At 45.5% G+C, this 25,364-nt stretch overlaps 1 protein-coding gene across 1 annotated transcript; it reads right to left on the bottom strand.

Moving 5' to 3' along the window:
• Positions 1-1,090: 1,090 nt before the first annotated feature.
• On the bottom strand, positions 1,091-9,842 carry ACTR5 (actin related protein 5). The gene is made up of 9 exons (XM_062505042.1): positions 9,459-9,842; positions 8,511-8,740; positions 7,509-7,678; positions 6,467-6,684; positions 5,957-6,139; positions 3,903-4,025; positions 3,236-3,375; positions 2,275-2,407; positions 1,091-1,811 (listed from the first exon to the last, which is right to left on the bottom strand). Exons 1-9 carry the CDS (start codon positions 9,840-9,842, stop codon positions 1,566-1,568), a joined length of 1,827 nt encoding a protein of 608 aa, XP_062361026.1. The 3' UTR covers positions 1,091-1,565.
• Between the last annotated feature and the right edge of the window lie 15,522 nt (positions 9,843-25,364).

Raw genomic sequence — 25,364 nt, 5'->3', positions numbered from 1 at the left:
AGTAGCTCAAGATGGGTCAGAAAGGGGTCAAATAGCAGTGGGACATCATTTAGTCCAGGTCACCGAGATCAGAAAAGACATGTTCGGGTGTAACTTCGCTGGTTTCAGCACAGCATGTTTTTCCACATTCTTTACCACCCACAGAATTCCCTTAATTGTCCTAAAAAGTGCCTCCAGGCAGCCAGGGATAGGATCAATAATCCAAACTTGAGGTCACCTGGGAGCAGGCAGCTCCCTTCTCCTGCCCTGCCCAACAGCCTGTGAGGAGCAGGCAGAGGCCACCAAGACCAGTATCCCACCTGGGACTGGCCAGTGCTGGGTGCCACAGGAACAGCAGCAACCCTTCCCTCACAGGCTCTCTGAAGAACACTCAATGCACAGGTGAGTGCAACATTGGTCCACAAATTTCGCTTTTTTAGAAAATCATAAATCTCAGTAATACTTTTGAATCCAAAAATCTCATCCTGTGGCAAACAACTTCAACACAAGCAAGTTTCTCATGTTCTTTGCTTTGAATCTGACAGAAGACAACTTACCTTGATGCTCTGCAGCCCTTAGGGACACAAAATCATCACCTCTACACCTTTTTTATATCAGTTACAGTCTGGATATTTTCCCCATTACCTTGCCTATTCCAGCTTTTGCCGAAGTGATGGAGTCTCATTAAGTTTGGGTTCAGCATTCAGTATGGATTATTCTTTTGGGAAAGCAACAAGTTGTTCAGTGCGACAGCTGAATCCCCAGGAATATTTAAGCTGGAACATATTGTACAGCAGGACAGGGGCCTGGCTGCAAACCTGCATTTTTAAGCAAGGTACAACCAATCAAATCCATCCTCAAAGCTCTGAAGAGATGGAATCACCGAAACACAGAAGTTAGTGGAAAAGCAAAAAGCTTTGCTTTACTGCTACAATTTTGATCACAAAGTCCAAAGAGCTGTCCTGTTAGCCAGCAGAACCACTCAAGGGCAGCACAAGGCCTGGCACTGCCTCTGGACTGTGCTTTATGGAGGGTTGATTGTGTTTTTATGCGCCCAGCTCTCCAGTTTCAACCACGACATAGGTATCTCTGATATCGATGGAGACAAGAAGTACCCCCGGTTATTTGGTGGTGGTTTAGCAGGAAGGAGCTGGAACACGAGGCCTCGGCAGGTAGGGCTGAGCTCAGCCCCCCTGGTGTCCCGTAGCACGACCTGACATGTCCCGACAGACCATGGTGAGACGGGCAAGGGGGACACCTGCTGGGCTGCCTGGCTTGGTACAGCGCAGCTGCAAGAAAAAAAACATGCAAAACCAGGACATTTTATTACATTTTAAAAAATTGTAAAACATACACTCTCCAACACCCCTGAGCCTTTCCACGACAGTCTCTGAGAGGGAGTTCTCCTCCCCACGAGGTGCCGTGTGTGAGCAGCGCTGAGCGTTCCGGCCGTGCCAGCGTGTCCTGTCCTCCTTGGCCAAGGACCTGGATGGGATCTCAGTGCTCCCAGCAGGCTCCGTCCTGCTGCACAGCAGGAACCACACCAGGAACTCTTCCCTGCAGCGCTGTGGGTGCCAAGGACAGGGCTATGCCTGCTCACTGGGGTTCCCTGTGCCCGAGGCTCTGCTGGGAGCCTCTGCTGCCCGTGGGGCCTGCTTGGGAAGGCGGATGGGGACATAGACATTGGAAGCACAGTGTTCCTTGAGGTACTCCCCTCCTTTCTCCTCATAGTCCTTCCTGCTTATCCAGCCTTCCTCACGGTTCATGTATTCCAATGCCCAGTCCCTAGCCCCGTACCAGGCATCCAAGATGGGGCTGGAAGCAAGGTGAACCTGGATGGAAGGAAAACACAACAAAATCAAGTCAGCACAGGAAAGGGAAGCCCTTTTTACCCTGGTTACAATGGTATATGAGACAAACAACTGAATTTCAGAAATTTGAACTGATTATTCAGTGTCTCTCAGAAATAATGATGTTAGGAATGGGTTCAAATGCGTTTTCACCTTGTTATCAATTCCTAAGCAATCAAATTTCCAGCCAAACATGCTTTTGTGTGTATGGTTCTTTAGCAGAAGCAGACTCTCCTTTTCCCTATTCACTATGCTGTCTTCACAAAGAGAAAATCTGAATCTTTGCTTAACCTGCACCTTCCCAGGTCAAAAACCTGTTTGTAGAGTCTTGCCTTAAAACCCTCTCCATGCCCGTGCTCTAAGTACCCCTGCTCTGCACCTCACCTGATTACATCTGAACACAGAAGAACAGGCTGTTCAATAAACATCATGGCAATACACACACCTGAAAGGATGACTGGAATGGCCTTATTTCCAGGAGCTCCTTCTGGACTCTGGCTTTCAGTCCAGGGTACATGGTATTTCCACCAGTGAGGAAAACATTCTGGACAAGGATAGCCTGTTGTTCCTTTGAATACCTGTGAAGAGCAAGAACAGCTTCAGCCTTTCCCAAGGACATCTGGTCTATGAACTGGCACAGCTGTGGGGAATACTGATACTTTGTCCCAGAATTCACTTTGAGAAACTTCATTTTCCTGGCATGCAAAATTTGTTTGTTTTCCGGAAATTATGAGGGATAGCAGAAAAAAATCCTGAAAGCACTCAGTACCCCATAAATCAACAACTGGATTTCTTTCTAGGGCTGGAATTCTTAGCTTTCAGAAAATGTGATCTCCTACGTTCATACAGTTCAGAGGTGACATTTCATGAATGCTAATTTGTCTGGGAATGTCCAGCAGGTGTGCCTGTATCTTAACTTGAAAATGTTGGTCTCCTAAAACCAGAGACTGCCAGCTCACTGCTGCAAGCATTTGCTGTTTCCCTCAACAACAAGATGGACCAGGGACCTCTAAAGTGGGATCTGTGTGAAACAATCCAGTGGGGTGCAGGAAAATAAATTGATAAACACATTTAAACAGTATTTATTTTGCTTTTATCTCATTATTTTTAATTACTATTTTTGTATATGTTTCAAAACATTCATATTACATTAGTTTAGTAGTAGCTGTAATTAACAAATATACATTGGAGGTGTGCGCTCAAAAGTTTTCCATTTATGGGGTTACTAATCAAAAAAACTTTGTAGACTCACTGACTTAAAACAAGCAGAGTTACATGTGGCTTTCAGGAAGCCATGTCTAATCTGCAATGCCCAAGCCCACCAAAAAGAGCTATTCAACATATTTTCTCATGCTGGTATCAAATGAAGAATAGCTTGTCTGAAGTAAACAGTCCTGTAAACTCACCTCTCAAGGACGTATTGCATGGTTTCTGCTATACCAGCCTGGTCCTCTCCTATCAGGGAGGGCTGGAAGACAATCTCTGGAGCCCTGATTCTTTCAGTGCCAAGGAAAAGCTGATGGTACTCGGCCAGGTTAAACACAGGCTTTAAAAACATTGAGAAGTAGTGGGGAATTATGTTAAAGAACAGTAAATATTCCAGAATAAGCAATGTTTCCAAACAATTCTGTACAAAAACCAAGATGGTAATGCTCCCACAGAGAAACAGCATTATGCTAAACGTTCCAAAAGGTCAGGGGAGCTGGATGTTTCTGATCATTTATTCTTCTTGGAGCCACTTAATTCTAAGGCTCAACCTCACAAGTTGAAAGCTGTGTCCACTGGGATATCAGGCTATGGATCACAGACAAAAACACTTGAGCAGAACTTTTCTCCCTTAATAACACAGCACTGCTACACCAGGCAGTGCCTGCAGAGTTAGCCAAGAGGGAATTCTCTTTCTAAACCACCAGCTAAGATTGCCAGGATTTATCCCTTAATATCCTATTCAGGTGGTTTCAGCATCTCTTCCAAGAGCAGGCAACAATGTTTGCATGAGGAGAAATGTCAGCAGACTGGCTGGACAACTGGGATGCAAACCCCTGGCACGAGGTGTAAGTACAGAAACCAAACCTGCACTGCAGCAACAGGCTTCTCAACTTCAGGCTGCTCCTCAGCAAATAAAGGTTCAAACTCATTAATACTTTCCACATCCTCCAGGGACTGTTCACTACCCAGTGGATCCAAGTCAGGAGTCTGGAAACAGAGCAAGCATGTTAGGGTAGGTTAGCTCAGGTGGGATTTCAATTCTGGTGACATGGCTGGAAAATTCAGTTTCCTCAAATCTCAACTCCATAACATGCCTGAAAGCATAAATGCCCAGGATACAGAAATACAGACATTCATGCAAAGCACAAAAATAAAACACTTCTAATAAATTTCTCCCAATGCCAGCTCAGAAATCCAGACTTCAGTCACCAGGCTGACTGCCAGGATCCCAGGCAGACATGTCCTAAGCATAACAGCATATTAAAACTTAGTAAAATGGCTTTTGATACAGTTTTAAACCTGGTACCCTCCCAGCATTTCTAATTGCTCTATAATTACCATTAAATTCCTGATTTTGCTTTTGTGGGACTGGAAAACAAATATTTGCTAGCTACAAAGCCACCACACAATTTTTGAGAGTTTCAACAGTCTACTATTTGCTCACAGGATGCACCAAACCTCATTTTATTTTACACAGACCTGAAGTTCTTTCCTAATGAAAAGCATCACTCAAAATCCTACAAGACTCCTGCTGTGAGGTACGAGCAGCTTTTAAATAGTCTTCAATTTTTGTGTTACAATGTTACCTCAGGGACTTGGTAGCTAAATCTTTGTTTTGGTTATTTTAAACTTGAAACATTTGTTGCAATGTCAGGATGAGAGAAAATTAAGTCCTTCAAACATCCTTAAGTACCTGTTTTTTTCTACTTAACCAAAGTGAATTACTCAAACTGAAGTTCAGAAGTGTTCATTGTTACAGCAAAAAGATGTAGTCTCATGAAGTCCTTTTATGTGCATTGCTTTTTATATCTTATAAAAAAAGGAAAAAAGACAAATCCAGAAAGATACACAGAACTCAGATGAACACCTGGTCTTACAAAGGGATTTTGTGATAAGTCTAAGCACCCTCTCAAGGCACAGAACAAATAACAAAGCTTGCAGATTCATTCTGAGGTCTGAGATTGCACCTAGAAAAGAGCAGGAGTGTGGGAGATGTTGGAATTTACCTGCAGTCACTGAGAAAAATCACAGATAACTGCTAATCTTTCAATTCTCCTTTTTCTAGAACATCATCTTTTGACAGAAGGCAGAAAGGTTCTTCACCATAATGATAAGCCCATCATCTCCCTGAATTTTGCTGAAGCACAATCATTCTGATTCTTGCACTGATAATCATACTCAAAAGCTCATCCAGTTCCACCCACTGCCATGGGCAGGGATACCTTCCACTAAAACAAGTTGCTCCAAGCTGGCTTTGAACACTTCCAGGGATGGGCCAGCCACAGTTTCTCTGGGCAACCTAAATAAGGATCTCTCCTCTGTGCTTCAATTTTCTGGGCTTTTTTTCCCTGAACAGAGGCTAATAAAGCTAAAAAGCTCTGTCTCATGTGACTTGAAAGTCAATTAAAAGCACATGCACAAACAGCCTTAGAGCACCTCTTGGCAGCAGCTGCTGGGTGCTGGGCCTGTGTTAGTCTGGCCAAGCAGATAAGGAGCTTCTCATCTTCAAGACAACTCCAACACCCAAGTGTAGTAATTAATTTTTCATTAAGGAATCAAAACAGAACATGCTGCTTTAAATGCACCAAACAGGTGCAATGAAAGCAGGGTTGGTTATTTACCATAAAGTTCTCTGCACCTGAAGGGGAGAACAGAAAGGAAAACAAATACTGTTTTTAACAAAAAGACTGATGGGTTCCTCTGTATCTTTGGTAGGAGTCTAACGAAGATTAAGGGCAGTTGTCTCAGGACATTCTCTCTGAAAAGAGAGAAGCAGTTGCCAACTTAATAATGACCTGCTGTGTGTTAAAGAAAAAGCTTAGTTCATCAAATGGAAGTCTGAAGGGACACATTTTCAAGCACAGAAGTTTAATTCCTTCAAAGATAAAATTAAGATTAACTTGGTGAAGACATCCTACCTCTGGCTTGCTGTCCACAACATCTACTTCAATATTGACTTCTGACTGTAGGATTTTCTGCTTCGTTTGTTCAACGGACAGACTCAATTTGTTGATGTAAGACTGAAGTTCTTCTGCAGAGTCCATGTTCAGCTCCACCAAAGCTTTGTGGAACTGATCCATCTGACCATCTTCTAAAAGTTCCTGTGGACAGATCAGGATGAACAAAACAGGGCAATCACAGCAGTCAGCAGTGGTGTACAGATGCTCTGCTTGCATGACTACAGACTATGATGTGCACACTTTGACAGCATTTGAAGTATTTCCCAGAAGTGCTGTTCAGAAACTGAAAACATCCCCTGCATCAATCATCTCCCTCTGTTATCTCACAAGTAACCTTGGCAAGCTCCTATCAGAGAACACCCACGACAGTCACAGCTTCTTTACCACGGATGTGTGACCTTCTTATAAAGCTCTGGGGGCAGCCTGGCCTCCTCCCAAGATCCCACACTGAAACTCTGCCTTCATTACCTGCACATACAGCAACCTGTCCAGCCTCTCCTGGTCCAGCTGCAGCTTTTCCTCCCGGCGCCGTGCATTGAGCTCCTGAAGCCGCCGCAGCTGCTGCTGCCTCTTCTCCTGCTTCTCCTCAGATGCCACAGTGCTGCCCAGCAGCTTGTTGGAGAAAGGCAGCTGCATCTTGTGCACATTGTTTTCGTAGTACTCTGGGCACCGCCACTTCTGCAGCTCTGGGCGTTTGGAAAGCAAAGCAACCTTGTGTTCTGGCAGCCCAAAACAATGATTCGCTTGTCGCGCACACCCCGCGTGAAGGATGAAAGGTGAGGAAAGGAGGCAAAAATACTGCAAGCACAGAATTTTGTCACCTCTTGGCAGCTGTTCCCACGTTTGGCTGTTTCCTCTGAGCTCTGCCTCCAGGTCACACACCCAGTGCAGCAGCTCTGAGTGCTCTGACCTCCAGGAAACACCATTACTACAAAGTGCAACTGCACACTGAAGTCTCTCTGCCCAAGGGGAGGGAGAGCTCTCACGTATTTCTAAGGAGGGCTCATTCACAAGTGACAAATTAAAAAAACAAACAATCAACTTTTCTTCAGGAAGCACTTCAGATGACATTTGCCACGGGAATTTTAAAACTTATTTAATTAGTACAAAGTCATGAGAAATGTCCTGTGCAACTTCGGAAACCTTAAAGCAGATACAAAACACAGAAATCCTAACCAACTTAGAGGTTTTGTTGACATATAAAGGAAACAATAAGGTCATTTTAAATTCTTTTCTGCTGAAACCATCACAGTTTATTCACAGAGAAATCTGAACCAATACAGATTTTTTTCTGGTAGTAGTTAAGTTTTATTCCTATCTTAATTTTACATATTAAACCACTGTTAAGCACGAGGCAAACTGCTGCAAAGAAAGCAAAACAGAAGGTTTTTTTTCTGGAAATATTCCAGAATATTTCTGGAAGAATTCGAGCCAACTTTGAAACAAGGGGTGGAGAGGACAAACTAAGTGCGGGTGAGCACTACCTAGTGGTGAATCAGAGCTGTTTTACCTTCTATGTAGTCCTGGGCGATGTAGCTGTGCTCGTGCAGGATCTCCTCCATGCGGCTCAGCGTGATGGCTGCGAAATGCCCGGGGTATTTCAGCTGCAGCAGCCGCTGCAGGTACACGGCAGCCTGGCACCCCCCCAGGTTAATGCGCTTGCAGTTCTTGGCATCCAGCCTCCAAATGCAAACAGACACAGCTCAGACTGGGGGGAACTCGCAGGAAATCAAACAGAGCTCCTGCTTTCCCCCCCGAATTATTCGATTTCTGTAGATGAATATTCACAGATAAATATTTCAAGGTTCAGTTACCAGAGAATCTGACACACCTGCTTTTCTCGGGTAACAGCGCAAGCACTGCTGTATTCACTATTTTATTCTGTGAGACTGTTCTGCTTTATAAAAAAACCCCAAATATTAAATAATTTTGGCTACAGCAAGATGTCCTGTTCTAACAAGAGAAGTAATGGGTAGTGGCACTAAAAGTAGTTTTTAGCCTTTCTAACACTTCCTGGTTGGACAAGTGTAAACCTTGAGAATTTGAAGCAGTTACCAGACATAATAAAGCCATCTCCTGCAGTGAGGATTAAAAAGGAGGAAAAAGAAAAAAAGTAAAAATAGAAAGTAGAGCAATGTAGCAGAATAACCAGAATGATAAAAGTCTCAAGCACTACAGAAGTCTCACACACAGAGCACTTCACTTTGCCCCAAAGCTGCTTTAAAACTTAAAGTATACATATACATAAAGTATACATGTGTAAAGCACATATCCCCTTCTCCCTTTGAATACACATTAAGGCACAAGTAGCAACAAAACCACAACATTTACAAAGCTGCACTGCTTCTTCAATTCAAACTCAACAGAACTTGGCAAACAAAATCTGCAGACCTGGTTTTAACTCATCAGTATAAATTAATACAAGAGTTAATCGTGCAGGGCTGGAGGAACAGGTATTTGCATCACTTGAAAAGCCAGTGGCTGCACTGGAGCTAAGGCACCCAGAACTCACCTTCCTTCTAAGACCGGCAAAATGTGTGTGCACTGGTACCCTGAGGATATCACCAAACCACTGCAGGGCCAGTTCTGCCTTCTGTTGTGATAAAAACTGTACAGGCTGTCCACGCCATAGGACACTTTTGGCACTTGGTAGCATTCAAAGAGCAGCTCAGACATCATTTGCCTTGAGTACAGAGGATTGCAAACTGCTTCTGTCAGAACAATTGGGTGATCCACACAACCCTGGGAGAAACAAGGGTAAGAACAGTAACAAAGGTGTGAGGGGAAAATCCAGGGTTAGTTATCTCTGCTTCTTCTTCTAAGCATCAGAAAAAAATCCTCCAAAATGGGCATGAAAAAGCACCTTATGTGCAGGGTATTAATCATGAAAGTTAAATTATATCTAATGTTTAAGGGGGTAAAAAAAGATGCTAATGCTAATTCAATCAAAGAATAAACTCATGATGGTGGAGGAGAATGGACTTTTAAAAGCATATAGAAATTATTAAAAATCTAAGTAACCAAGATCTATGCAATGAGGTGGTGAGTGAAAAGCAGTGGAAGTTTAGCTCCACTCCGGGTAAAGCTTTCAAACTGGTGCTGTCATGCAGACAAAGAGCTCCATGGTCTGAGAAACAACTCTCAACACAGCTGGGTATGGAGGTGGTCAGTGAACACGAGCAATAGGAGCATTACCCAACAGTGAGTTTAAGGGAGTACGTTTAAATTAGACACTAAGAAAAGATTCCTCCCTGTGAGGGTGGTGAGGCACTGGCACAGGTTGCCCAGGGAAGTTATGGCTGCCTCATCCCTGGAAGCGTCCAAGGCCAGGCTGCATGGAAATCTGAGCAACCTGGTGCAGTGGAAGCTGTCCATGTCCATGGCAGGGGGTGGAGCGAGGTCCGTTCCAACCCAAACCACGTCGGGATCCAGAGGCGGCTCAGCCGCGGCCCCGCGGTACCTGCGAGGAGACGCCGAGGCGCTGGAAGACGTGGTCGAGGAGCAGCTCCTGCAGCTCCAGCTGGACGGGCACGTTGCGGTCGAAGGGCGAGCGCAGCAGCCACCGCAGGGGCTCGGGGCTGCCCAGGTCGTTCCCCACCTGGGTCTCTGCGCCGGCCCCGCCGCGGGCCCCGCGGCTCCGCGCCGCCAGCGAGCGGAACCGCAGCAGCGGCTCGGCGGGGACGGAGGGGTCGGGGCAGGCCCATCCCGCCCTCGTCTGGAAGGAGCCGTTGTCGATGACCAGCGGCGCCGGCTGCGGGCTCCGCACGGCCGCGTTCGGCGCCAGCACCGGGTCCGGGGCCCAGCGCGCGTCCCGGAAGGCGAACACCCGCGTGGGCGCCGCCATGGCGGGCGCGTCCCGCCTGCGTCCGGCTGGGAACTCGGGCCCGCACGGGGGTTCCGGGGCTCGGGGCCTTGAAATAGCCGAGATTATTTTAAATGGGTGTGTTCCGTAATGTGAGATCTTTGTGCGCTTCCAAGCCTAACCAGCAGGAGAGGAGACTTCATCGGTGGGACGGGAAGCAACCAACATGGCACAGAATCATAGAATGGACCTTAAAAGATCCCGTTCCGTTCCCCTGCCATGGCAGGGACACTTCCACTGTCCCAAGCTGCTCCAGCCTCAATGTCCAACCTGGCCTTGGGCACTGCCAGGGATCCAGGGGCAGCCACAGCTGCTCTGGGCACCCTGTGCCAGGGCCTGCCCACCCTCACAGGAAGGATTTCTTCCTAGTACTGAACCTAAATTTCCCCTCTTTCAATTTGTACCCATTCCCCCTTGTCCTGTCTCTACAGCTCCTGAGGAAGAGTCACTGCCCATCTTCCCTGGAGATCCTTGGCACACTGGAAATGTGCCATGAGGTCTCCACACAACCTTCTCTTCTGCAGGTTGAGCAGCCCTGGCGCTCTCAGCCTGTCTCAAGGTGCTCCAGTCCCCTCAGCACCTTCCTGGCCTCCTCAGGACTTGCTCCAAAATTCCGTGTCCATGTGGTGCTGGACACAGCAGAACTGTGTGCAGTGTGTGAGGTGGGGTCTCACTAGGGCAGAATAGAGGGGGACAATCGTCTACTCTGATCTGCTGGCATCCCTTAGAGGATCATTTGGGTTGGAAAATGCTACTGAGATCATCGAGTCCGTCTGACGACCTAACGCAACCATGTCAACTTGATCAGAGCCTCATCCAGCCCTGGATATTGTCCTTCCTGAACTGAGGGGCCCAGGCCTGGGCACAGGAGTCGAGGTGACCTCAGCCGTGCCCAGCACAGGGCAGGAATCACTCTCCTGGTCCTGCTGGCCACAGCCTTGCTGAGACAGGCCAGGGTGCCATTGCCTTTGCTGGCCCGCTGGGCACACCTGGCTCATGTGCAGCCGCTGTCCACCAGCACCCTCGGGTGGAGCCTGTCAAGGTTATCTTAGATCGGGATGTTCTTTGATGCAAGACCTTTTGTGGGCTTTCAAGCCTAGTGAACAAGCAAGGAGACCTTGCCAGTGGAACAGGCAGCAGGATCATCCCTTAGTCGGGGACATTCTGAAGCTAACAAGCTTTAAGGATGTAGCAAATGAAGATGTTGATGTATGTCTATCTATATATTGCTGACTTGGCAAAATACTCAAGGCCCATGTGTCCTAGAGCTGAACATGTTCATTATAATACTGAAACAGAAATTGGCTGGGCTGATGAAACCTGAATTCAACTTGCTAACCAGTCCTGACAGAGGGGCTGTGTTTGGAAAGTCACTAACTCCGAATTTCTGTGTGAATAATGTCAGGGAAAGTCCATGGCTGTGTGCTGGATTTGTGGAATACCTCTGAGCACCCAAGCTGGGGCAGCTCTGAAATAAACAATATGTCTCTCTGTGTCATTACTGGCTTGTTGCACACCAGGTAACAAATCCGATTTTGTGGGTATGACCATCAGCCTAGGGCTGGGCTGTACCCCTGCTACCCTTCACATAGGGTGCCCCCGCCCTTTAAACTTGGGCTGTGAAACCTCCCCAATGGCTGTGGCTTGTGTGGAGGTGAAACCCCACAGCCCCGGGCTGTGCCACTTGCCCAGGAGGACGCTGACACAGCCCAGGCATCTGCCACTCCTGTGCCACCAGCCCCTCTGGAGATGCAGGGAATGGGGAGGGCCTTCCCCCTTTACTTCAACCCCCATTCCCTGGGGAGATGTGGCTCCAGGGTGAGATCCATCCTGCCATGGCAACAAGGATGTCCAGGCTGGCTCAGCTGAGTGAGAACCAGCATGGACTCCAAGGGCTTCCAGTGATGTGACTAAGAGACACAATCCATCATTAAAATTAAACAGATCACAGCTTCAGCTCCTTTCCATCCCTTTCAGTGCTGTAGACAAAGTATCAACAGCCTGATTTCCAGAGGTGCCCCCAACCTGCCACCCCCACTGTGTGAAATGGGGACTCAAATATTGAAGCATCCTTGAATCTCAGGGCATTAATGGCTTTTCTCACTTGTTTACCCAATGCACAAAGCAGGGCTAATAGCTTTCTTTTATCATGCAAAGGCGTTATTAATGTGAATTAATAAGAATTTGCAAAGTTCATTTAGATCTTGGGATTAAAAGACTCACTTCAAGGGGCTGTTACTACATAAACACAGGCTCACGAGCAAGAACATTAAATGCAGGCAATCATTTGTAATGTGCATTTACACCACTGCTCTCTTCTCCTGAGAGCTACACAAACAATTAATCTAGTCAAATAACCCTCTGTAAGGTAAGCAAGAGATTATGGCTTTATTTTATTGAAGGAGAAACACACAGTGTGATAAATATCAAGTTATCAAGTCCCATATCTTGTTCCTTCTTTGATCACTACTGAATTCTTTTACTCTTAAGCAGTACTTTTATCGACACTCATCCTATAAAATGTGCTAGTTGTCTTTCTTGGAGGGAAGGGAGACAGAAGGGCAATTAAAACATAAAGGTTTATTTCCCTAAAGGATTAACTAATAGGTGAGGACATGCAGAGTAGGCTAAAAATAGAGTCTATATGGGACATACTTGTGCTCTACATTGAATAAGAGCAGTATCTTGCAGCTGCTCATCCTCTACACCTCTGGAGCATTGAATCTGTTTAATTCTCAAGGGCAACATTGGCTACTCAGTCTCAAAGTGGCTGAAGCACTTGGTTACCTCCCCTATATCCAAAGACAAGAACTATAACTACAGTTTTAACATAAGCCTCGAAAGCTTCCTAACGTGTATTTATCCTTTAAATAGCAGCTGAAGAAAACATCTGACTGGATTGGCCTTTCTCAGTTGTTTTTATCCTCCATTAATCCCTGTTGCTCCCTCCCCAGCATGGGGCTGTCCCCTTTGCTGATTTATCACTCCTCTTCTTGTGATCACCAGCACCGCAATGAGAGTTATTAAAAGGTGCTTAGAAAGGGGAGCAGTCGGGCTGTTCTAAACTTAGCGTAACCTGAAGCAAGCCATGAGGTATCCCCTGGTTCCTCTCGTGAATGAGCTGACCTTTCCTCTGCTTTTCTTCTGGTTCTGTTTGCCGTTTGTAATGCTGCTGGTCATCGTTATTATCTGGCTACAGGTGCTGCTTAATGAAGGTAAGTTTGGCAGCTGATCAGGTAAAATGCTGCTGCATAAAGTTAACTTCCTCTCTAAAGCACTCTGATGCCTATTTTTAGGTTAATGCCTCCTGTCATAGGAGAAGGCTAAAGGTTTGTTAGTAGTGGAGGTAGCATATCGAAAAACAAATTATTATGCTTTTCTGTTAAAAATGCTTATAAGACAAGTTGCTACTTACCCTTCTTACACTCTCCTTTTTTCTCAGTGGTAATTTGATTTAAGAAATAAGTAATTTTTATCGGTTTCTATTTCAAAAATCCCCCAGAAAGCAAACCAAATCCTCTAATTCTGTACACTTTGAATTCTAGTCTCATAGCTCTCTTGCACCTCTCCCTTTTGGGAGGGCATGGAGGGTTTTATTGGGGGAACTGGTAAGGAATTCCTTTATGCTGAGGCTGATAGAAAGTTTTGAAAGGAGGAAGATATGTATTTTCATTTATTTATGTATTTTGCCACTTTGTTTTTCCAATCTATCCCTAATTCTTTCTTCTGACATGTCAGGAACCAATAACAAGCTTTGGGTTAGACTAATAATAAGCTGCTTGTTGCACTCGTGAGGACAAAGCCTTGCTCCTGTGCTCTAATGCTGGAGAAAAAAAATCTAATCTCAACTGAGGAAGTTCAAAATCAGTGACAACATATCTGTTTTACATTGCTGTGCCACATCCTTACACTGCAGCTGAGTAGTCAGGCTTTGTCTGGACAGAGTAATTCTCTTGATGTTTAAGAGGAGATTTTTCAGGCTATTCTTGCTACATTTATATTCACAATTTCTGGCCCTGGAGTGACTGCTGTTAGGACCAGGCCTCCAACTATTTCCACAAATGCTCTACATTACATTTTAACCAGTAAGACTAGATACATTATTAAATTTTTACATACCAGCATATTTGTGGAATAAGAACATTAAAGCTTTTCTCAGTTATAAAAATAAATGTACTCTTTTTTAACAACTACCTAACTAATTCAGTCATATTTACTTTTTTATGTTAGTTTACAGCAAGTAAAAAGTTGGTGTTTCAGCTCCTCCTTTAATATAATTGCTGATTAAGAGCTAATTAGTTAAAATTAAACACTTGTAAAGGCCTTTTATTGTCTAGTTTGGTTTGAAAAGCCTTTATTTCAGCTGGAAAAAGTTCAGAGGAACATTGTCCAGCTCCTAGATGGAATGTCCAAGTCTTGAAGCCATGGAAAAAAAGTAATATACAGGTGTTTTACATGTTCTTTTTAAACGTGCTTCTAGCACAGATGATCAGCACAGAAAAGATTAAGGAGGAATCTCCTGATGAACCTGATTCTGACTCTGAAGATGAACTAACAGAGGAAGAAAACCAGAGTGATGCATCCAGCACAGAGATGCAAGAGGAGTCACAGTCCAGTGGATCTGTGGGAAGACTGAGGCCCAAGCCTGCTTATCTGAGCTCAAATCCAAAAAGCCAAAAGCAAAGTCTTCTTACTGTGACCTCAAACAGCTGGTCCCAGAGGCAAAAGATAAGGTACTCCCATGCTGAAAAGAGCCTTTTCTATAACATCCTGATGGTGAGTAGTGGGACCAGGCTGCCTCCTTGCAAATCTACTGCTTTTGTGCCTCAGCTCTGACTCTTTTCACCTCTGTCTGACTCAGAGGCCTCTTGGGCAAGACAAAGCTCCAAGATTGGTTTCTGCCTGGTTAATAGCTAACAGGAGGTTTTATTTTCTGCCTTCCCTACCTGTGATAACTCCTGTTGTAGATGAGGTAAAGGTATCACGCAATTGTGCAAAATGACTATTATGAATATGTGTGTGTATATGTATTTAAAGGTACATATGCATATTTTCAAAGTCCTTGAGAACTGCTCTTAAAATGGAAAAATTTGCTACTTATTCCTCTAAGACAAGAACTTTAACTCAACTGTGTGTAGAAACTCTCCTGGTATTTATGGCTGATATTGCATACTTTTAAAAGTTGCTTCAGATTTCTTACAGTGGAGCATGTGACTGAAAATAAGATGCATTTCACTTGCTCAATAAGAACTGAGGCCAGAAGTCTCTTTGCAAACACTGCAACCCTAATCCTTTTAGGCTTTACACAAATCCCAAAAGATAAATTTCAAGCAGTGGAAAAGCTTTGTGTCTCGTGTGTCTTCTCTTTCCCTGTGCCTTAGCTGTCTGTTCCTTTGCACAAGGGGCTCACAAGGGAAAGCTGCTCTGTGCCACCACTGTCACTATTCCCAGTCCTGTCTGCTCAGTTACATTGCTGGGATTTTTGAATTGCAGCAACTGAGGTACTCACTCATGTTTCCTTCCACCAGTTCTGCTGGAGTGCTAACCTTGGTTAGGCTTGGTTAGCCAAGGACTGGAATCACCTTAATCCACTGCAGTTATTTGACTAACACACTCTGAAGCTGAGCTTTAGCATGGGATCAGCAATAACTCAGTTGAAAGCATTTTTAAGACCATTAACACCATCAAGGCAGTACCAAATCAGTGTAGTAACAATTTATTGACCATTCATTAATTTAGTAGTTTTTCAAAAGCTAGCAGTGCTGACAATGAGCTTGGCCTTGTCTAGGATACCACTTGGTTCTTCTAGAATTCCTCATATGTACAACTATCAACTTGAACACAGCAGCTTGAACTTGTCTCTTGTAGGACATGACATCTGTTGGTTGTGTTGGGTGGGTGAGGGAAGGGGACAAGCACTGTATATCCCACTGAAAATAGAACCTCTTCCAAAGACATCATTGCAGTGACAATTCTGTTCTGCCTTTTCTTCCCCAGTTGTGCACCTTGCTTTCTTCTCTCACCTGGAATTTTGGCTGCCTGTTGCTCCAGACTTTTAACATCCTGAGGACTCTACTGCTGCCAACCTATCTGGTCACCTACGTGGCTCAGCTGTTTGCTTTGCTGGGTGAAAAAGCTGGGAAAATCCTGGGCTCTCTGAGGCTGCAGAGCAGAGGACTGTTGCTTTCAGTCCTGGGGAGGAAACTGCAGCTGAGTCAAGCTCAGAGAACCCCCTCAGGATGAAAATAAAGCAGGGAGTCCCACAGCAATCCAGGTCAGCATTGGTGACAGCTACTGCAGCATGGCAGAGAGAGGGGAATTCTCTGAAAAAGAAACCCATTCAAGACTAAGTCAGCACCTACTCAGCTCACCACAGCTGCTTTCAGAGTGACTGCCTGAATGTGAAATGAATGACAGCAGCCAATTTCTTGTCCACTCTGCTCCCCTCCCACCTCAGATGGAGAAACTCCTTCTTTTTATAAGGACCAAGCATTCAACCAGCACCAGTGATAGTTTCTACTCACCAACACTAATGTTTGATTTCAAATAAATAAGATCAAGGCAATCTCTCTGTAAAAGCTCTTACTGGATTTTAAATACAATACAGCCATAGGATTATTATACTCATAGTCCAATTAGCACTTTTCTCATCTGCAACTTGTCAGTTCTCAAAGTAGGAAATTACTTTTCAACACTCAGGTCTAAAAAAAGAAACAGGCCTACCTCCAATTAACAAGAAATAATTACCCCTCAGCAGAACCCGAGCATACATGTCCCTGATTTCCTTTCAGGCTTTGCTTTTCAGCACAGCTGGAAGGCTGATGTAAGGTGGATTGCAGCCTAGAGAAGCGCTCACCAACCGCTCGATTTAACCAGTTATTGGAACCACAAGGAGGGTGAGGAGCCTGAGATGAGCTATTCTTTTGTAGCCTAAGGGTTTATCGAGGTGCTGCGTTTTGAACAGAGCAGCTGTGTGCTCTTGTGTTGATGCACGCGTTCAACACACTCTTTTGTTTTCAAGAGGACCTGAATTACGAAGTAATTCAATGAACGCGCTGCCGCTTGCGAAAATCATTGTTTCTGCTGCCCATGTGCGGTGCTTGTCTCTCCAGAGAGAGGAGCAAGGCTTTATCCTCACGAGTGCAACACCAGCCCGCAAAAACGATGAAACCTGCCCTGGTTATGTTTGCCTTTCCCTCCCCATCCCCTGAGCCCCGCGCGGCCAAATATTTGTGCGTGCTCTTAAACAATACTTGTTTGCCCGCATCTTTATGTTCGCGGCTCCTTTCCGGGAAACACGCACCAAAAAAAAAAAAAAAAAAAGATAAGCTGCTGGCCAAGGGCATCCCCGTCTACCGGGAAGGAGCTTCGGGGGTCTTCTCCAGCGGGAATCCCACATTCCTTCCCCCATCTGTCAGCGGCGAACGGGCAGGGCTGAAGGCTCCCGACAGATGCGGAGGGAGCGGGCGGGGAGCGGAGCGAGCCCGGAGGGGCGGGACGGGGGCGGAGGGAAGAAGGGTCTCCGCTCCGGCTCTCGCCTCCGCCGAGCTCCGCGCCCGGCCCTGGGCGGCTCCGGCCAGCGGCTGCTGAGCTGCGGGGTCAGGAGAACCTCGGTCCTCCTGTTCTCCTCTTGCCGTGGTCTGCAGCGCTGAGCGCTCCAGGTGGGCACTGAGCGCTCCGGGCGGGCAGTGACAGCTCCAGGTGGGCAGTGACAGCTCCAGGGGGACAGTGACAGCTCCAGGTGGGCACTGAGCACTCCGGGCGGGCAGTGACAGCTCCAGGTGGGCAGTGACAGCTCCAGGGGGACAGTGACAGCTCCAGGTGGGCACTGAGCACTCCGGGCGGGCAGTGACAGCTCCAGGTGGGCAGTGACAGCTCCAGGGGGACAGTGACAGCTCCGGGTGGGCACTGAGCACTCCGGGCGGGCAGTGACAGCTCCAGGGGGACAGTGACAGCTCCGGGTGGGCACTGAGCACTCTGGGTGGGCAGTGACAGCTCCGGGTGGGCACTGAGCACTCCGGGCGGGCACTGAGCGCTCCAGGTGGGTACTGGCCCCTCCGGGCGGGCACTGAGCGCTCCGGGCGGGCACTGAGCACTCCAGGTGGGCACTGAGCACTCCAGGTGGGCTGATTCTCGGGGCTGCTGGGGTGCTCCAGCCGTGCCCCGCAGCTCCGGGGGTCTGCATGCCATGGTCATGCAGTGCTGAATTGTCACTTTTCCCGCAGAATTTGGCTTCTGCTTCGTTGGGGGATGAGGTTATTGTCTTGGCTATATTGGCATCTTAAAGCTGTCCTCCCTGATCTAGCGAGAAGGACGCTTGCTGGTAGTGTCAAGGTTTTTCTCTTTACCTTTTCCACCACGTGCACTTTAAAAGTGTTTGGTTAAGAAAGGCTTCTTCATCTTGCAGCTGCATCGTTGGCAATGCCTCTAATATTGCATCCCTAAGGATGATGCCTCCTGTCTCTATGGGATTTCACTTGTTTAGGCTACTTGAGTCTTTTAGACTCTGTTAATCTCAGTTCAAAAAGGAACCCTGTTATCTTGAGGCAGTTGCCAGAATTCCACAGTTTAAGTTAAAAATGTTATATTGGGATCATCACTCCAATGAAGCAGACAAACTGAGGTGGGTAAATAAACAATCTAAAGTTCTAGGAGAATATTGCTTTTTGTACTGCACAGTGATCTTCTAAAGCCTGGTGCTACCAAAGGATGTGCTTTGTGTAGTTTTTAGTCTGTGTAAATACACTCAGAATAGCTTTAGCTTGGCTAGGCTGGTTGTCCATGGCAGTGTCACTGTAATAGCAGGGAGGTTGGTGCCAGCTTGCAAAATCCTGCTTGAGAAAGCTACTGTGAGGACTCCTAGTTCCTGCAGAGTTCCCCAGTACCACAGCTATGCTGCTGGCACTAGTGGTTTAAACCTGGTTTTCCTGTCTTTGAGCTATGAGAAATAATGCACAAATAAATATTTGGCTGCTAAGAATAGGACTTTTGTGTGTGAATTTAGCTAAAAGTAGTATAGAAAGGGCATTTTGGTTCTGCTGTGGGTCTGTGCCTCTAGAAAGAGGTTGTGCTGGTGTGTGAACCTGGCCTGGAGAAGGCACACAGACCTACAGATAAGGGGTCTCAGATTGAACCCTGTAGACTTTTTATTGTGATCCACATTTGTTAAAATATTTCCTTTCCCTGAATCTGGCTGTAATGCCTGCCCCTGTGCCTGTCTTTGCTGGGCATTTGGAGCTCACAGCATGAATGTAGCATGACCTTGCAGCTGCCTTGTAGTCTGCAAGTGCTTCAATAGCATCTGTGAGTTTGTGCTTTAATTTCCTTTTGTTGTTGTGTGCAAAAACTGCTTCCTGGGCATCAGCAAGAGAGTTTGCAGCCTTGGATGCTGTAGTGGAGCTCCTGCCACTGTAGTTGTTTACACTGACCACAAACAGTTTTGGATTTATTCACCTGAGGGTCTCTTGTTCACCTGGTGCATCATTTCTCTTATGCTTCCAGCAGCCTCTCTCCCAGAGCTCTTCCATGATGCAGCAAGCAGGTATTTTTCTCAGCTGAAAAGATAGCAAAACCTGGATTGAGCACTTTGAAGCACAGCGTTAGTGAGAGCTGTAACTTGGTAGTTCCTTTTGACTGAAGTTAAGCCTCCTGGAAGGTGGAGGATGCATTTCTTTGTGCCAAACTGCACTGTACGTCTTTTGTTACCTTTTGCATATCACTTAATCTCTCTTTTTCCCTCCCCTTCTTGTTTGTAAAGCCTTTACTTAGCAGGCATGTTGCAGGGGTGGGGTCTGTTAAACATTAAGACTCTGTTGGGAAGCACTGTATGTGTAAAAACTTGGATAAATTCTTTCTCCCCTGAGCTCAGAACTCTGATGAAGGTGACGGTAAAAAGACCCAAACTCTAATCTAGTGTAAACTGAAATGACCTGATGTGTTTCGGTGGATTTAAGTGATAAATGTATCTCAAATCACTATGGCAGAGCCTGTTGATCATCTTGCAGTGTGTGGGGATCCCTGACTTTCAGCAGGACCTCTCTGAGTAACAGCTGGGTGAGCTGTGGCTGTTTACATCCTTCTCCTGCAGGACTCGTGGGATGATTTAACTTGGTTGACATCTGTTTCCAATAAGGAGGAATTGGGGTTCTTGGGTCCAAGCTATATGAAGAAAAATAACACTGAAGGCTTGGCTCAAGATCCCAAGAGGGTCCAGCAGCAGAAACCAAGCTCTTGGGTTAATCAAGACATGTTTTTGAAGTAATTTTGTTTAATATGGAAAGGAAAAATACATAATGGTTGTTTCCCACTTCACAACATCTTTGATTAGTTGGATAGAGAGTTGTGTTACTTGTCAAAGCCTTATAAACTGAAATGGGCAAGTGTCCAGCTTTCCTTAAGGAAAACATCACTCACTGGACTGCAGAAATGGGAGCCCAAAGTGGTGCTGGCACCTCAGTTCTTTGCAAGACCCAACTGGCCAAAGCTTTCAATGCCCTGCTCTGGCAGGTGTCTGACCCTGCTTTGAGCAGGAGGCTGGCTGAGGTGGTGACCTGAGGAGCCCCTCACATGTGCTTGTGATGGTGTAAACTGCTCAGGGGCAGTGTCCTTCTCTGTCTGCAGAGCAGAGGAGCCCCCAGCCCTTCAGGGCCTCCTTAAAAATCCCTGTGTGCCTTGGGATCTTCTCTTCTGGGTAACAAGGTCACTAGGGCATACATGCAATACGCTCCTAGCTTTTTGTATCCTTTAAGAGTTAGAAACTACCATACCTGACCAACAATGTCATGTATTTTATGCCGTTTAGGCTCCCAGTTCAGCAAAATATTTTCTCAATTGGGGTTGTTATGGTCCATATGCTTCTATTCCAAGCAGTTTAAATGCTTTCAGTTGGAGACATAAAAATATCTTAGTTGTGACATGATGTTTGAGCCTTCCTGCTGTGGATGCAAAATCCATATGGAAACGAGGCTTAATTGAAACCTGCTGGAGTTACTTTTCTCCTTCAACATATTATGCGAAATATTCTTTATGCAGCTGGCTTGAAAGGACTACCCTTAAGTAGATATTTCTAATCAATTAGTGCTTTTGGAAATTCTGTTCCCTTCCAAGACTCATGATTTTGTTTTATGTAAAGCACTTCCGTTTGATAAACTACATCTCAAGTACAGCTTGTGTAATTTATTCATCATTTATTCCACAGACTTTAGGCGTAAGTCATCTACTACAGAGTTGTTGACTGGGTGGGTAAGTCCTTCCAGGTGTGTTGTGCAGTGAAAAGCTTGTCTGAATTCACAATTTGTTGCTTGATGAGTTGGGTCTCTAAACAGGTTTGAGATTCAGATGTTTGTAATATTTCCTGGTATTTGTTGCTGTTTGGTCAGACCGTTGGGTCAGTTTGCAGGGGAGTATGTTTTGTGATTGCAATTAAGATTGGAGAAAGAAATGCAAAAACTGATGTAGCTTAAAGCATACTCCCCAAAGCAGATTACTCCAAGAGTCTGGAATGTGCTGGTGGGAGGCTTCAGTTTTAGTGAGATGTTGCTCTGCGCATGCAGGAGTCCTTCCCTTCCTAAATAATTGTTTCCATCTGCATGGCTTATTCCATCAGCCCCCAGGGCTGCCAGTGCCTGGACTGCTGAGCTATTAAAATCTGTGTCTCTTGTAAGAATGAGGATCTTTCTCACTAAATATTCTGTGCCAGCTGTGTGCAGAGGAACTTTGCTCTGGTTGTACAGAAAAATAACAGGGCAACCCCTACTGGGGACCTTTGAGAACAAACAGTACTCTGGTATTTATTCCTCATACTTGTAAATTTTTAGAGGGAAAAATTTCAGGACCCCTGAATCTTCCTGCCTAACATCTGGCAAGCCCATTATGAATTCTCTAGTTCTCTGAAAGTTTAGTTCTCATATGATATGGAATTTTGGCCATCTGTGACAACTCGAATTGAAGGTTGTGGCTTGTGGTCTGTGAGATATCCCTGTGAACATACACACTCCCATCATATGGTGGAGCCTGAGCATAGGAAGTGACAATAGCCTGTCTGGCCATTGCACACTGGTGATTCAACAGTAGCAAACTGGGCAGCCTGGGCATGGATGAAGCACTGATAGGAGGCTGCTGGCCAAGAGTTATTGTTTATTCCTCAGTTATCTCTGCTTGGGTCACCTAGGGAAACGTGGAAGATGTATCACTGTAACTGAGAAATGTTAGGCAAAAATCTGGAGTACTTTTCCCCCTGAAGGTTCTCATTTCTGAATTAGATTTCAAGTGATGAACAGTGGAAATAAAGGTGGGATTTCTCATGTGTAAGCCCTTGAAAGAACAGGAGCCTGGAACTCTTGTGAAGCCCCTAGCAGGTGGCCGATATATAATGGAACTGGAAGGATATCCTCTTTAGGCAACAAATAAATACAGCTTTGCTGATGAAAGTTGTTTTTCTCGGTCAAGGTAAAGCTGGGACAATGTTCCTGTTTGAAAACAGCGGGGCTGACACAGTGGAAGGAAATCCCTGTGTGTCTCCCAGCGGAAGGTGAGGCATGCAGGGCAGTGTATACATCCCTGCAGCTGATCTCCCAGCCCCTTGTTTGGGGCAAACATTCCTCAGTGCTGGCCTCCCTCCAGCCTGTGCACAAGCAGGGTGAAACTAGATAAAGGTAACAGCTGTATTTAGCTGCAGTGTTTCCTTTGCCTAACGGGAGAGGAAGGATCCCTCTTGGGAGCAGCCCTTCAAACCATATCCTTCATCCAAGGCTTTCAGAGTTCATTCACTCCATGCTTCCTACGCTGCCTTGGCGTGAAGCAGGCCAGGATGTTTGCATGCCAGGAAGGGTTTGGAGCAAGCATAGAGCTGCCTGCCCTCTTGGAAGAATCCAGGGCTCGGTGAAATACCAGCACTCACCCTGCAAAAAGCTTTTTTTTTTTTTTTTTTTTTTTTTTGAGAATGGCTTTTTGCAAGGCTCATCCTAGCTATAATAATGTGTTAGATGGAAGGAAACCTATCTGGGGAGTGCAATTGATAAATAAGATCAAGGAATTGCTGCTTTAAGGCATTCCTGTGAATTCTGCTGGTGTGGTCTGTAAAGCATTAGCATCACCCCATTGTTAACAAAGCAGATGGCAAAGGAAAATTAGTCTTTGTGAAGGCCAAGAAGCTGCTAGCTGGGGGTCTATTAATATAACTTAACCCCACAAAAGTTCTTTTTCTGGCACTGAGTCAGGCATCACAGTTCATTTGGCTCGCTCAGAGTTCCAGGAGGATGTGCACTGTGAAACCAGCTTTATTATGTGAGCTCATCAGGTAAAAAAATTCAAACGAGGTCTCAGTCCCCTCTCAGTGGGATGGTAGCTTGTTAATTCTCTAATTAATTGGTTAATTGACGAATTCCCTAACTCCCATGCCTAGGAGGAAGCCTGTCTCCCATCTGATGGTGAGGATGCTCCTCCCTCCTCCTCCAGCATGGTGCAAGTACCACGGTGGGCAGGCTGGGAGCCTCAGCAGGGCAGATGCTGTCAGGTCATCTTGAAAGCATTTTGGATAAGGTGATGTATTTATATATTCCACCATGGAAGCTTGATTTCTACCATTCCTGTGGGTTCTTGCAGTTATTTCTGAAGAGTTTGTCATACCAGAAACTGCACAAGAGTTGCCTTTGCAGAGCTGCAAGAACAGCAGTTCTCCTCGCCTCCTCTCCTTTGGCTCTGCCACATGTGTAGCTCTTGTTTTTGCACTGTGGCTGCTCCTAGCATAGATCAGGCTGAGCTGTATCAGCATTTTTGGGACAAAAATATGAGTAGGAGTAAGGTCAGCAACCACAGCCAGGTGATGCCTGTGTCAGAAAATGGCTACTGTACAAAAGTTTAGTTGCTTATACTAGTGTTAAAACATGTGTTTCCGAATGTTAGTTGGCTTAAAATGTTTATTCATCAAAATTACTAGAGCTGTGAGGCAAAACACAGTTGCTTTAGTTCCTTTCTTGTGTGTTTTTAGGTTTATTTTTATGGAATCTCCATAGTTTTCAACTCACCTGTGAGTCCAGGTTGAATTTCTGCTTCTTTCACTGTTTGGTTTCAACTGTGGTTTTCACTGGCTGATCTATGTAGTATCTTTTTCTGGCCTTGGCACCAGTGCTGCAGCAGTCTGACCTTGCACACCAGGCGTAAACTGAACAATAAAAATCTGTCTTGCATCACTTGACACTGATGCCTGAGACTTTGTGTCCCATCTCCTCTCTGGCTGTCCAGTTAGAGCAGCAGATTTTATACAGCAAACAGCATGTGGGGATTTATGGACACTGCTCTAATCCCTGCCTGACCTTTGAGATGATCTTACACCACCATCCTCACCTGCCTTGAGTTCTTCCTGTAAATCCTGCACTACAAAGCTGTTCAGGAATGTCTGTAGCAAGCTCCTCCATCCCTTTACTGGCCCCCGAGACAGATCATGTCTGACATCTTCCAGTCCTGGTTTTCATAAAGACTCATGTAATTAAACGTCATCATTGAAATTTTGGAAAAACAAGCCCTCTTCTTATGAGTTAACAGGCTCTTGACTACAAATAGCTCTGTAAGAGCTGTGAGCTGTATTGTGCAACTAGTTTTGTTCCAGCTGTTGCATGGTTTATAGATGAAACCAGTACAGACAAGCTCTGTGTGTGACTTCAGAGAAAGGCAGCAGCAGAGCAAAAATAGAGAATGCTGACCTTTTATTTCCCCCCCCACCCCCTCCCCAGTTCTGAGCCTTTAAACAGCAGTCCAGCTCTCTTCTCAAGGACAAATGAGGAGAATGCCCATAAATATAAATTACAGGCCACTTGTAATCTCTCTCCACACAGAAAAGTTTGGATTCTTCCTGACAGACCTGTTGCAGCTGAAGAGATGACAAAGTGGAACAGAAGCCTGTTAGGATCAGTGATGGCACTTTGGAGCACAACAAAACTCTTGCTTATGAGTGGAATAATTGGCACTTTAAATTGCCTGGCTGCTAAATAAGAGCTTCTACTACTTGACTGTATTAAATCTTCTTTTTATTTTGGAAATAACTGATTGAGCAATTGAGGTCTGCAAAAATGCAACTTCTCTGGGGAGGGGGTGTCCTTCTGTTCCCCTGCTGGTAGTCTGGTAGATCTACCCACAAACGGGCACAGTGGCATTTCATTCCCAGGTAAATTCCCCATAACCATGTGTGTGGAGATCTATTTGGTAATTATTTTTCTCTGACTCTTGGAGTATTTAGGTGAGTGGATTTAGGTTTTAGTGCAATCGTTCAACAAGACAAGCTTCAGTAAGGGAGGGAGGGGAGTGTCCAGCCTAATTTCTGAAGTAGTTTCAGTTAAGTCTGACCAATATAAAAACTTAGGGGATTTTAAAAAACCATAATACGATGAAATCTTTTCAATCAAACAAGAAAACCTCCTAAATAAAACATTGGTTTGAAAAGTCTGTTGTACTTAGTCAATGCTCAGGTGTTTCACTTTTAATCTTAACAAATGGCTTAGTAGTGTAGCT

This window comes from Cinclus cinclus, chromosome 18 (assembly GCF_963662255.1).
Source record: "Cinclus cinclus chromosome 18, bCinCin1.1, whole genome shotgun sequence".
Lineage (NCBI taxonomy): Eukaryota > Metazoa > Chordata > Aves > Passeriformes > Cinclidae > Cinclus > Cinclus cinclus.
Note: the sequence above shows the minus strand (reverse complement) of the source record. Positions and strands in the feature narration are given on the sequence as shown.

Coding starts and splice junctions, on each gene's coding strand:
- ACTR5 (XM_062505042.1), bottom strand. CDS start 9,842: ATGGCGGCGCCCACGCGGGTGTTCGCCTTCCGGGACGCGCGCTGGGCC. Junction 7,679..8,510: donor TTGCCGGTCTTAGAAGGAAG/GTGAGTTCTGGG, acceptor TTGCATTTGGAG/GCTGGATGCCAAGAACTGCA. Junction 1,812..2,274: donor CATTCCAGTCATCCTTTCAG/GTGTGTGTATTG, acceptor CCTTCCATCCAG/GTTCACCTTGCTTCCAGCCC.